The sequence below is a fragment of the Clupea harengus genome, chromosome 19, assembly GCF_900700415.2.
Source record: "Clupea harengus chromosome 19, Ch_v2.0.2, whole genome shotgun sequence".
Taxonomy (NCBI): domain Eukaryota; kingdom Metazoa; phylum Chordata; class Actinopteri; order Clupeiformes; family Clupeidae; genus Clupea; species Clupea harengus.
Genome location: NC_045170.1, coordinates 14,967,050 through 14,981,099, shown reverse-complemented (window position 1 = coordinate 14,981,099; position 14,050 = coordinate 14,967,050). Strand labels below are relative to the sequence as shown.

The 14,050-nt window shown below is 39.4% G+C and overlaps 1 protein-coding gene across 1 annotated transcript; it reads left to right on the top strand.

Moving 5' to 3' along the window:
• The first annotated feature begins 398 nt into the window (after positions 1–398).
• Positions 399–13,305, top strand: LOC116225006 (CD276 antigen-like). The gene is made up of 4 exons (XM_031586313.2): positions 399–680; positions 9,687–10,034; positions 11,458–11,739; positions 12,230–13,305. The coding sequence occupies exons 1-4, from the start codon at positions 620–622 to the stop codon at positions 12,340–12,342; spliced, it is 804 nt and encodes a 267-aa protein (XP_031442173.1). The 5' UTR covers positions 399–619; the 3' UTR covers positions 12,343–13,305.
• The last annotated feature ends 745 nt before the right edge of the window (positions 13,306–14,050 follow it).

Here is a 14,050-nt window from a genome sequence, read left to right as displayed (position 1 = left end):
TCAGGCAATGGCACTCTTACAGAACCGGCATCCAAATACATTGTTGTCTTTATTAAACCTTTGGTAAGGAAACCTCCATCCTTTATTGAGAACACCACTGTGTTGAATAGGATTGCCACTTTGACTGATATCCGATTAAATGCTAGAAGTCACTACCTTTCAGACAGACGAAACTCTACACCCCCTGTGATTTCTATTGAAATTGACCGACTGGGTCATTCACAATGGATTAAGGATTATGGATTAAGGCACTTTAGTGGGGAGGTGTTGTAGTACAACCAGCAGGAGACCATTGGTGTGTAAAGTGATTTTGGTGACTCTACACTGTAGGCTATATGAGTGAAGTAATTGAATATTTATCTCAATAAAAATGATTAAAATTCCCCCAAATTGAGCAAAAAGCCTTTTTTCCCCAACTAAATGCTTCAGTATAACCAACAGGTGACCACTGATGTGCTAAATTATTTTGGTTAACTACACTGTAAAAGTGGACTTATTGGATGTTTTTGTATTTCTTTTTTCAGTTATAGGCGGTTCCTATGACTCGCTTCGCAACGTGGTGCAGGGGATAATAGCGAACTAAAGGTCCTGCTTCGAATCTTTTCAACTTTACCAAAGTATGTTCCATCAACATATTTCTTCGCTTTTCATCGTGTTCTATTTGTACCGTTGGAATGGAGGTAAGCGTTTTTATGAACCTGGTTATTCTTTAACTTTCTTTTAAAACTTCCATTTTTGGATTAGCGTGGGCTACATGAAGTGTATTGTTTAGTTTATTGTTGCTGCGACGTCATACCATCTCTAGACGTTATATCTCATCTGAATGTGGGACTGCGTAGATTTTTGTTTCAGGTGTCGGAAATAACTTTTGGATTTACAGGTTTATTCTTGGTCAAATAGTTTCTCTCAGTTAGGTAAATAGTAAATAGCTCTAGCCCCGTGTTTTTTCAGATGAAAAGCTCTTAGCTATTTCAAGAAAGAAACTCGTGGTAAATCATTGAGCGTACACAATCAAATTATGTTGATGCCCAAACAACTTTTTCTATTCTTTTCAAACATTACGGTAAACTGACGGCCAAGCAAGTTCACTACGTTTTTTGTGAATACACAACCAAATTATGTACGATCTTATAAAAGCAATAGTGTACTCTTCAATTTATTACCATTAATTGATCTTATTATTTATGTATGAAGCTTCTTTAGTTAAGGTTTTCTTTTTCTTTCCTGAAATGTGAGCTGCGTTGTCTGAAGTGTTTCAGGTGTTTTTCCCAAATACAACTTTTGTGCCTATTAACAGTTGTCCTACGGTTTCCTGACTACCACAAAAACATTTGAAAATGATTAAGGAGTATCTAAAACATTGAGGTGTGTAGATTTTTATTAGATCGAACTTGATTTTTGGTGACAACACCAGGTACACTTAAAGTGGCGACAAAGTACATGCTAAAAAGTACATGCTCTAAGAGTAAACTTAATCATTCTCAGAACTCTTTTATTAACAGCATTTACTTGTTCTTTTACTGTCAATTCTTAAGTACATTTAAAATCAGAAAATTACTTTTGATACTCAAGTAGAGTAAATATCAGATACTTTCAGACTTTTACTCAAATAATATTCTAAAAGGTGACTTCTGGTAAATTGCTTTTACTCAAGTGCAGCTTTCAGATATTAATCTGGTTATACTACATGGCATAGGTAGATGGATAGATAGATGATAGATGGATACTTTATTAATCCCGAGGGAAATTTAGGTCATCCAGTAGCTTATACACATTCAGGGCTCTACAGTGCGAGTATTTCACTCGCATTTGCGCCTAAAAATAGGTATGTGCGAACTTGAAAAATAATTTACGAGCATAGTGCGCGAGTGACGGGTATTGTTGTCAATACACGGAACAACGGTGCGAAGAAGTGAAGCATACCATAGATTTCATATGGAAACAAGTGACGGGGTCGCGACTGCACAATGTGAACATAGCATGATGACACGTTTAACTTCATGCAAGTGAGAGCGACTATTCGCAACCAATGGGCCAGAGCCATATAAAAAGAGGGTTACGACGATCTCGCCGACATGTGATCACTTAGTATAAGTAGCTCGCAAAAAAACCCTGCTGGCAACCTGTTTGAATGGTCTTCCACGGGACAGACAGCAGTACCACCTCGATTTACTGATATTTTCGGTATATTAACACATAATATCAATTGGTTACTGGTGTGTTGTATCCTGTTTATGTCTGATACTTTATTAACATTTATGTATTACATTAACTTATAACAATAGGCAGCAATATTGTGAAGCAGAGCTAGAAATGGCTTTGCTAGCTCCCATACTGTAGCTCACACCAGCAACTGCTCAATTTAAGACAAGAAAGGGGTTTGGTAACTTAGCTAGTAACTGTCAATGATAACTAGTTATTAGAATATATTAGCCAACGTTAAGTTAACTTCAAAGGGGCAGTCGAGTGTATAGGTTGTGTCAGCTTGGATAGTTAGCTAGTCATTTTCGATTTAAGCCTCCCGTTAGCCTTGGCAAACTTTTAGCTAGCTAACTTTAGCTAACTATGAGGTAGCATATCCTAGCTAAGTTATACTAGCTATCGATAGCTAGCTAGTAAACTCATTGCAGAATGGACTATAGGACAGGCCACGCATGACATTAATCAAGAAAAAATAAATGAATATGTGATTGGTTTAAATATCCTTGTCTATTTGGGCAATTGTTATTATCATTGACACCACTTTCAACTGTCAAAACTATCCGTCTAGCTAAATCTGTTGGTTATCAAATTGCACAGCAATTCATATGGATGATATGTGGTTGATTTAACTCTAAGGCCAGGTAGGCATAGTAGTTGTAATGTGCTATCACATCATTTGAAAATCTAGACTTGATATTCTCTTATATTTGAATGATAATTCTGTTAATTAAGTATTGCCTTAAAATTATTATTTACATTGAATTAATTGGAATTCAGCTGTAGGCATATACTAAGAGATCTGTATCCTAGAGACTAATTGCATCCACAATTTAAGTACTGCAAGCTTGACTATTATGCAGTTGTAGACACAACACAGGGGGTCCCTGGGCCTGAGAAGGGAAGGAAAGGAGTTTAATGTGGCTTTAATATGGACTTTTAAATGTGACTAAAACTAGACTACAATGTAATGAGTTTTCATTGACGAAAACTAGACTAAAACTAAGAAGGATAGAAATGACTAAATGTGACTAAAACTAATATGCATTTTGAGACTAAATCTAAAATAGCTGCCAAAATTAACACTGAGATAGGGACCCCTTAATCTGCAATTCATTGCTGCTAGCTCTAATCAGATGTACTAACTAGGCTAATAAGAGAAGACTAACTTTGTATGCCAACAAACACCAATAACTAGAACTAATTTGACAGACTATAAACCAACAGACTTCTGGTTATGATACACGTGCTCTCTAGCTAGCTACAGTGAAAGTGTTGCTTACGTTAGATACTAGACCTACAGTCTAACTCTAACTGCATTTAGAATCTAACAAGCTATATCTTACAATAAACTTTAGGTAATGCTGGCTATATAAAATACTACTAATAACAATTGATAAAAACGCTGTGCTGCTAAATTTCTTTGTGTGCTCCTTCATTTTTTCATTTAGGAGCACATGTACTCCTTGGGGAAAACCTTAGCGTAGAGCCCTGCATATACACTTATACACCTCACCAACATACATACATAAATCACATATACATAAGTAGTACACAATGTATCAAATTATGTTGAATAAAATACACGTAGATACATTTCTTGTTGCACAAACTGCAAAAAAAGACAGTAGGATTAGGTTCCCTAACCAAGTTTATGCTAAGGCTGTGACTCAAAAGGCTAGTTAGCCACACTACTGTTAGGCTAGGCTACTTTTAATGATTTTAAAGAAACTGTAGAAAATGACTGTTTCTACAGTTTCTGTTGTTAAAGTTTCAGTTTCATACCGAAACAATAATTTTCTACAGTTTCTTTACAGTTATTGAGGTAAACAGACACCGGCCTATCCCTGTAAGGATCCTTTCCATGTAGTCAGACAATTAGAATTACGCTATGAGCCTGTTGGTGGCAGAAACAAGTGGTTTCCTTTGATGTGGTGGCTTGCCTCAACGTCGCCTGTGTCTGGGCCAAAAAGTTTACACGTTCTGTGCTTGTGTGAGAGGAAGTAACTCATTTAACTAATCATTACCATTTTCACACCAGTCTTGGGTTGTCGGCCCTTGGTCTTTTGGTTGTAGAAGAAGAAGAAAAAAGGTGGAGGTGAAAAAAGAAATAATAAGAAACCTCTCCAAATGGGTGAAATCATGGATACAACAGCGTTTGAGAATCGGCACCTTTGTAGGACGTCCACTGTTGGAACTGACAATTGTATTGCAGGTCCATAAACTCGATTCACGGGAACTCTCGGAGGAATCGGTAGGCTATTTGTGAAAAATGTTAGAGCGTGTGCACCTATAACCCACAGCTGGCCTTTGCAAGTTTGGTTAAGAAAGAGACGTAATTGTGTGAAATAAGTGGTTTCATTTCAATATATGTCTAATCATGTAAGCTTAACAGGTTAATTAAGAGCGGATCTATTTGAGGGCATTTATGTACTGGCAAGGAACATTGTACACTATTCTATTTACGTAATGATATAGGTTGTCACCACAAACAGACAGACACACTACATGAAGTTAGATTTGCGTAAACTCTCATAGCCTATACACTGAGACCCTTAAATGTTTCATTATCTCATGTAGAATTATGACACTGTGTAGTGCATAGTGTTTTTCAAATTTTTGTTGGGTTTGTCCCCTAATATTTGGTTGACGATATCATATACTTAGAATTCACTGATCCACATGAAACGTGCAATGATTACAGCCTCAGATGGCTGCTACGGAATATAAAGTTTGTGGTGGGTGGGTGTGTCTTGCTAGCACCCCTTGAAGTGGTGTAGGCTCAAAACACATTTTGGTCAATAGATGTTTATGGCAAGTTGGCCTCTAGGACCCTAGCAAACTTGACTTTAAATGTGTGTTTTGTACCATATGTGAGGTCCTTTATGTCTTTGAATGTCTAGTGTGTGTGTGTCAGTGACTGGGGCACTGCTAAGAATTCTGGGCCCCCTGACAGAGTTTTCAGTTAGCCCTCCCCACGAGATTTTCATATTCAGATTATAAGGGTGTCTGAGGGCTGTGTAGCGGTCATATTATGCACCGCTATGGGGTACGTCTAGCTATCACCGCTGCTGCTCCACGGGGAGATCATGTAGTGTTTGCTTTTTGTCGTGAAGGTTTGTGTGCCTTTAAGCGCACCCCCTGAAGTGGGGCTGGCTCACCGCCCCATCAAATTCCTTGAATGCACGCCAAATTTGGTTACATTTTGTCCCTACGGAGTGCTTCAACTCTATTTCAGGAACCTCTTAAGCTAAACTTTTGAAATTGGGTATACTTGGCTACATTTACTCACACCTCCTAAAGTTCCATTTGGCTTCCTGAACAAACTGACTACCGATGACCAATCAAAGTTCAGCAGCTAATACATGCTCGTGTTAATGGCATTTTGTAGACTTTTGTAATTGGCATTTACACCATCTTTTCCTCTGTTCCTTTGACATGGTTTGGTCTATCTTCAAAATACACTTAATTTGACCACTAGGGCGTGTTGTGTTTTTTGCCTACATGAAAATAAATAGGTTCCTTTTTTTTTGTTTTTAAAAAAAGAAGAACCAACCCACATAAAATATTCCAAAATAATCCAAATGCAATGAATATTTGTTTTTGTTTCTCAAATAAAAACAAGTGTAATAAATAAATTGCCAGACAGGCCTGATGTATCAAATATGAAACAAACATTTTAGATTTTTTGTATTTTGTCAGAAGGTCCAATAAAAACCCTATATGCTAGCATAGGCTGTGTCAGTCTTTACAGGGTTACATTACACATTTATATAAATATTGTGTCTTTTTCAATTTTTGCTAGTTTCACATAGTTCTTGCCAGGGGCGGAGATCCCATTTTGTTGTAGGGGGGGACAATACATGGTCAAATTTCAGAGAGTAATTCCTGGGGGGGACATACAAAAATTGTTGTCTGGCCCTATCGCCCTCTCTATGCTGCCCTCGTACTGCGTTTGCTACCTTGCAGGACTAGCCAGCTAGATAACACTTTTCTTTGCAGAATAAAGATGATGAATTTCAAGTGAATCCACAAGTCTTGTTTCGCTTGAGTTTACTGAAGTTATCAGCATGCAATTATTCATACAGGACGTTTGGTTTTGTATAACTGTCTGGAACAGACAGAAATAAAGAGACACATACATTTCACGTCAAATAATGTGGCATAAATGTAGCACGATACCACGAGAGCTAGCATAACATAGCTGCTAAAATAACATTTACAAACAGAAATTCGACGTCATTTTTTTATTCTCTAAACGGCATTAAATGTACTTACACAAAACATCTACTCACAGACAAATAATGTCAACAGTTCAAACGCAAATTAACGCTCTTCAAGGAGGAATTCAGCTGCATGTAAATTAACGTCTTCTCCATTCTATTCCACCATGGCTAAACTTTCATGAATGCCAGAATTTTCCCGGGAACTTTGTAACGTGTTCTTAACTGCGTTTGAGAATGAGATCCAATGTCTGTCAGCCTCTTTACATGTCGTGTAGCGTAGCGGCAGTGACAGGGTAGAAAGGAGGAAAAAGAGCAGTGTGTGTGTGCTTTGTCCAAAATCAGCCTCTTTTTATTAAGCACGCTGGTTAAGCCACTAGCAAATGATTGTTAACAAGCTCAAGTTTGAGCTTTTGCACACAGCAGGAGAAATGTCACTTCATGTTGCAAGCCTGTGCTTGTTGAACAAGTGGTGTGATAAATGACTTACTGGCTTTTACTTGTAGAGGATTTACTAGTGAGGCTGGTATCCTCTTGCCTGGATGCCAGACGAACTTAGCCCCGCCCACATAATTTTAGGTCAGGAAGTTCGGTCTGGCATCTCTCCTTTGGGGAGAAATTATGCCCGATCAAAAACTTATCAGACCAATCAAATTGTCAGGGCGGGCTTTATACGATGATGGACAGATGATCAACCGTAACGTAATCAACCACGTCACTTGGGTTAAATTCGTTTTCAACAAACATGGCTGCCGCTGGAGAGCTGAGATATGTGTAGATAGAGATGTTTTAGAAGACATCGACAGCGCATTCATTTTGAAAGAGGAACAGAGAAACGCGATCAAGGCATTTGTTGATCGAAAATATGTTTTTGCCGTCCTTCCTACGGGATTCGATAAAAATTGTATTTATCAGCTGGCCCCGATGACGACTACGTTGATCCAATTGAGCGAAGAGGCATTTTTTTCCTGGTTCGGTTGAAACACGCCCCATAATCACAGCAGCAGTATCAGACTCATATTCTGACTAGAATTATGAGTATAATATCGTCAGGCTAGGTATCCTGACAATTTGACCGTGTACTGAGCTGATTGACTGAAACACGGAGCTGCCCCGCTCGTTGGAAACAGCATGTGAACCAAACCACTTTGAGGAATAGGAGGATCATGATTTTTAAACACTTAAAAAACACATTTTTTTAACGTTTATAATTAGCACCGCTTGTGTTGTGGTGCTTTTATTTAATATTACTATATAACATAAAATGATTTATTTGTGTTAACAATGATTGTTGGGGGGGGGGCAACTTTATGGTAGTCCCCCCTGTCCCCCCCCCCGGATCTCCGCCTATGGTTTTTGCTCATTCTCTCACTCATATTAAACACCGCTGTGAGGTACATAGTTTTTTTTAAGTTTTTTTATCCGACCTGTTTAGCTCTAGACTTGAGCTGGACAGGTCTGTCAACAAAGGATACCTACATGTTCCAAGTTTTTCTTTCGCTTATGAAATGAGGCAGACACATATTTGCTCGGGAGATAAATGGACTATCTCTACATGCCTGTTCAAAGACTTAAACCAAAACTTGGCTCCACCAACAGTAAGCTATTAAGCACTGCCTTCAGGTCATTACGGGATAGTAAGGGGATTCCATCTGCATCCAGTTTCCTGCCATCAGGAGTACTCATTATCAAGCTTGGATTCCTGGACTCTTATTTCCTTTTGAGAACAGACACTCCCTGGCAGTGGAAGAGAAGAGCACTGTGAAAACAGTGACTTTCACTGTTTATCTGATGTGTGCGCCTCCCAGAGAAAAATGTTCCACAGCACAGGTTGAAATTCCAGTGTCATTTCGGCAAATAAAGCAGTGAATATTTAAGGGAATGATATGTCAGAGTAGGTTTAATTACAACTATGTTACGGTCACCTGTTATTTAAAAATATAGACATCTTCTATCAGATTAGGGTCCAAGCTTAGAGGTCGTCATTACAACAACTTGTGAAATAACTGTCTCTTGGGTTTATTTTTCTGTCCAAAAGCTATGCATTTCTCTGTCCTTGTGTACTATTCAAGACACCCACAAGACTACCGGTGTTTCACACAATCCACTGGGCAGATCAGTAGTAGGGAGTTGCCCCAGACCTTGGCTCCTTGGCTCAGAGGCAGAATTACGTCATATCAGACAGAAATTTGTGGTGGTGCAAATTTACTGGAAGGTAATGTGGACAAGCATGGTTTGGGGTTGCGGGTTGTGGATTTTGAAACTGCTGGTGGTGTTGTGTGGTGAACAAACTTGCAGGTATTCACACTCAGTTGAGAAAAATGGGTGAGCCCAGGGAGGGGCTGTCAGTGCGATGGTGCAAGTCAGTGCGATGGTGCAAGTCATTGCATATAATCCATCATGACTAGGAATAACTGGAAACCTGGGCGAAAACGGTATTACAATACCATTCTCAAGAATCTGTGTCAATACTCACCCAATATACAAAGGTTATTTGGGTTCACCAGCACTCATATGTTTGGATACAAGATGCAGTAGGCTAAATGCTTTTGTTGTGAAAAAGTAAAAAGTGCATCTAGAGGGCACTGCAATGTATGCAATGGTGAAAAATTAAAATGCACTATATTATACAATAGTTAGTTCTGGTTGAACTATTAATACAGATTTCTGGTTGGAAAAGAGGCATACAATGAGTGTGGATGTACTTTACCAACCTCACCCAGACTTAACCTTACCATTTTTTTTACTCTGCCTCATACATTTGAATTGGCAGTATAGGTTACTTGGAAACACCAAACACTTTGGTGCGCTGGTGCTTTCTCAGGGCAGAGCATGGATAAACAAAATCGAAATAAACAAAAATAAATCAGAATAGGGTGTCCCCAAACTGAATTAGTTGCTAGTAGAACTATTGTGTGAAAGCAATATGTGGCCTCATGTAGCCAAATCACAACCATGGAGATACTCTTTACAAACCACACTCTCACTTGTTGCTTAAACTTTGTTTATTATTAGTTTATTGTTTATTGTCAGTTATTATCAGTTTATTTTTTAATTGTTCACTTTGTTTATTGTCAGTCTTACATCATTGTGAGTCGAGAAGCCTTTCAAAAGCATTTCATTTCAAAAAGAAGGATATCAAAAGTTTTTATCGTCTTCCTCATCGGATGGCCTGTCTCCTTGACGTTTGTCCACTGATCCAACTGTCTAACTGATTTCACTCTAAACTCTTACTGGTCCTTGTCCCTTTCCTCTCTCCTTCAGCTGCCTTTGAAGTGAGAGTCCCTGAGAAACAGGTGGTGGCAGTCCATAGGTCTCCAGCGATTCTGGGGTGCACCTTTACCCCTCCTCCCACCCTGCAAGACACGGTCGTGACCTGGCAGACAGTGGCTGACCAAAGGGTCCTTCACAGTTTCTATTACGGAACCGATCAGCTGGATCGGCAAAGCCCGGAGTACAAGAACAGAACGAGCTTGTACCACAAACAGCTTCTGAGCGGGAATGCTTCTCTAAGACTGGAAGGGGCAGGTCCTCGAGATACGGGGAAGTACCTGTGTAGTGTCAGCACCTCACAGGGAACCGACAAGGCTGAGCTTCAGCTGAGTTATGCAGGTGAGGATGTGTTCAATAGGGGGTTTTCTTTTAAAGGTACAGCCCAACATTATGGTGAAAGGTTGTTGAATTTTAAGCTAAACAGCCAATCAAATGACACCCCTCCCTTCTATGCTCCTGAAGCAATGTGTTGATTGTATGGCTCGGTCCAGCCAATTTAGTTTGTTGTCCATTTAGAGTGCCAGGACTGTACAAACATCACACACACAGAATGGACAGCTAGATTGCTAAGGGCAATTTGCATAATTTGCCAAAAGTGTATTTACTTGCACCTACCTGTTCTTTTTGTTTCTGTCCTACATTTTCCCTTGGCAGTTATTTTATAAGACAGATTGCACTACAGGGCTGTGTTTAGTTTCGTAGTTCGTGTTTTGCTTTCACAAAAAATAGAGGTAACAGATCCCCTGTCACAAGTCTCCAATCCAAAGGGGCATGAACTAAAATGTTTATATCTACCTAGAACATAAAGTAGCAAGACACCTGAAGAACACTGGAGGCTTGGTTAGAAAGGGCATTTTGTATGTTTTACACTGAAGACAGGCCTATTTTGGAAATTTATGAACAGACAAAGCATGGTTTACCCTTTTTTTAATCTTTACTAAAGTTATGAAAGGAAATAAAAACCGTCAGACTGACCCATTTCAATGCCCTCCAGTTGAAATAACCCCCCCCCCCCCCCCTCTCTCTTTCACTATTTGTGTCCAGCTGGCAATACTGTGTGTGTGTGTGTGTGTGTGTGTGTGTGTGTGTGTGTGTGTGTGTGTGTGTGTCTCATTCCGCATTTGTAAAGGAATGAATGGGGAACCCAACAGGGAAGAAAATATTTACTTTGTGGTACAGTGGTTAGCGTCTATGTGACCCAGGGTTTGTTTCCTGGCCATTGATGGATATCTATGTATGTGGCTTTGGATGAAAGCATCTGCCAAATAGTGGGCCTTTTTACACTTATTCACTCCCTATGCACTAGATTATAACTTCTGATTTGATTATTTGTATCCAAGTTGCTGCACATTATGCTATGTGCAGATGTATGTGCCTGTTTCCTTTAAAGCGGTTGTGGTCAATATTTCTTTTGAAACATTTAACAGAGTCTTGTCTTGTTTGTTGCTTTAACACTAGATAAAAATGAAACATTGGTTTGTTGTTCTGGGAATGGAGGTAATCTCAAAATCTCAAATCCAGAGAGGCATGGGAATTTATGAAGAGACCAAACGTGATGCTTAAAAGAGTTGGTTTTTAATCAGCAATCATGTGGGAGTAAGCAATTGAAAAGAGATAGGCATCCCTGTGTGATCATCTTGTGTGAAATCACTTGAAGAGTGGGCTTAGACTGGTGGAGGTTGGCAAGAAATGCTAAAGTAGCTCGCAGCAGCATTTAAAATCCTCCTGTTCCCTAACTTTGGCTGACCAACATTCTCCTCAGCTTTCTTCACAGAACCGCAGCTCTCTATACTGGCCCACGACTCTACTTACACTCTCCAGTATGAGAGTGAAGGCTATCCAGAACCAGAGGTCCGATGGACGGATGCGTTGGGCAAGAACCTCACCCACAGCACCCAGGTGCTCCAGTCAGACGAGAACCCAAACCTTCTTAAGCTTCTCACCTATGTGGTAGCCGATACGGTCAAGAATTTGAGCTGGACTCTCATCGTGGTAAATCATCCCCTGGGACAGGTCATTGAAAGACCTGTGAGGCTCTTTTATGGTAATCTTGACTCCCCTTTGTGGAGGATTTTATTGGTTGATTTATTGTTTAATTGATAGATATTACCAGATTTGAAAGAACATAATAGCCTTAAACACTGCCCCCTCTAGGAAAGGCCAAAGAGAAACTTCCCATTTAACTTGCCCTCTAGTGTTCATCAATAGAAATGCAAACATACTTCCATTAGTACGTAGCCTACTTTGTTTTGTGTTAGGCTGCCCTCTCATGGGCATATAGCCTTCTCACAAGATAATGGGAATTTAAGTAAGCCTTCTGAGGAAAATGCCATTTGGTTGTAAATAGAAAATGAAGAAACCAGTGAGCTACTAAAAAAAATGATTACCCTCTCCCTGTACATATCAGACCAAACACTAAAATGAATTGTTAGGGATATTTTATAGGTCTCTTTCTCTATCTCTATCTCTCTCTCTCTGTGTGAGTTTTCAGTTAGTATGAACCTTACATCTTTGCAACTTGTCTTATTTTTCAGATGACCAGAGAGACCATGTGGATTGCAGCAGAGAGAGACTTGCTCTGCTATGTCCAGTTGCATTTTGTGTAATTGGCTTAATTATACTATTTTGGGGACGGACAAAGTGTTAAATGTCATTTAGATCAAAATATGTCCACAAGGATTTCTAAGTTGAGAATTTTTTTCTCTTCTTTTACTCTTGCACTATCACTGGATTCTTTGAAGGCGTTGTAAGAAACAGTATATCCTGCGTGAGAACATGACATTCATGGTACATCAGCCACTGTGACCACCACAAATATGGTCAGCATAATCTCCCAAACGGTACTCTTATCATGGTAACAAAGAGCAGGTCCACACCCTGGTACTGCTCAGAAACTGCAGTCATGAAGCAAACTGAGGTGTGAGCGACCGCTACCAATTGTAGTATGGGTGTCATGATTTGGGACCTTCTGACCTCTAGAGGCTGCCCAGAAAAAAGACTCTTTGCCTGTGCCTCATCAGCGAGTCAGGTGACCAATTAACTCAAGTATTTATACCTGGCTTTTTGTCTTGATCTTCGCTGTGTCTTCGTTTTGTTTTGTGGTTGGAATTTTGGTTTCTAGTTTTCTTTTCTCCAAGTCTCAAGTTTACTAGTCTCCAGTCACAGTCCTTGTGTTTTTTGGTAAGTTTTTTGTGAAATTCCTAGCCTCTTGTTTTGTTAAACCTTTTTGCTGCTAAAGTTAACTTCACTCTTTTTGCCCTCTGTTTTGTACTTTGTACTTTTTTAGTCTTTTGTATTACTCGTTTGGGAGAAAATTAAACAGAAAGTTTTCGCACATCTTGTAATTGTGAAAAGTCGCTCACAACTGAGGTGTGAGCGACCCCTGCCAATTGTAGCATGGGAATGGGGGTAGACCATTGAGAACCAGTGTTTTTTTAATGAATTCATTGAATTACTAATGAGAAAGGTCACCATACCTAGTTGCATTAGAAGCCTAGTTCATTTAGTTAATTAAAAGCCTAGGCGGTAACTTAAGCGCTGAATATGAAGTATTTTCCATGTGCTTTGCTACTGCACTTTACTTGAATAAAGATTGACTGATCAACCACAAGAGAACCGTCCTTTTTTCATTACAATGTTTAACTAAAATATGTATTGATGTACTGTATTATGCAGTGTGCTACCAATACTGTACAAGCCGCCTCTTTCACACATAGTTCCTTGTAAATTATTGGGATAACCTTTCAGGCACCGCTAGGGATTTCTCACTATTCATACATGCAGCTACATTCAGGAACATTTCCCTCTGGCACCTTTTCCCAAACGCCATGGCAAAGCTGGAATACACAGAGCAAGGGACAGTCCAGCAGATGGCGGCAGATTGATTTACATGCTTGTCCCTGCAATGTTCCTGCTTTCTTTCTCATCACAGCCATACAGGCACTTTCCCTGAAATATTACTTGGTCTTGAGGTGAGAAATTAGGGGCACAGATTTCCCTGAATATCGATCCCAGCCTCCCATGTCCGAGGTAGCCAGTTCGTGTCTGGTGCGGGACTGTGCTTGTCTATACAGCATAGGTTACACATTCATATGTGCCATGAGAACCATCAGTCTTCCTCATGCAATCAAGACATGTAGATTCAAAGAATAATTACATTTCAGATACCTCTGCACATTCACAACGTCCCCAATTTCCTTGTATGGTCATGTATGATCATTTTCTAGAATTTAACCTGTATTTATAATTTGAAGTTGACAGTTTATGTAAAGTTACTGGATTAAATATGAGAAATAATGGTAATAAGAAGGAAATTACTCTAGACGTACAACAACATTGGAGTTCTAAAGGAATGA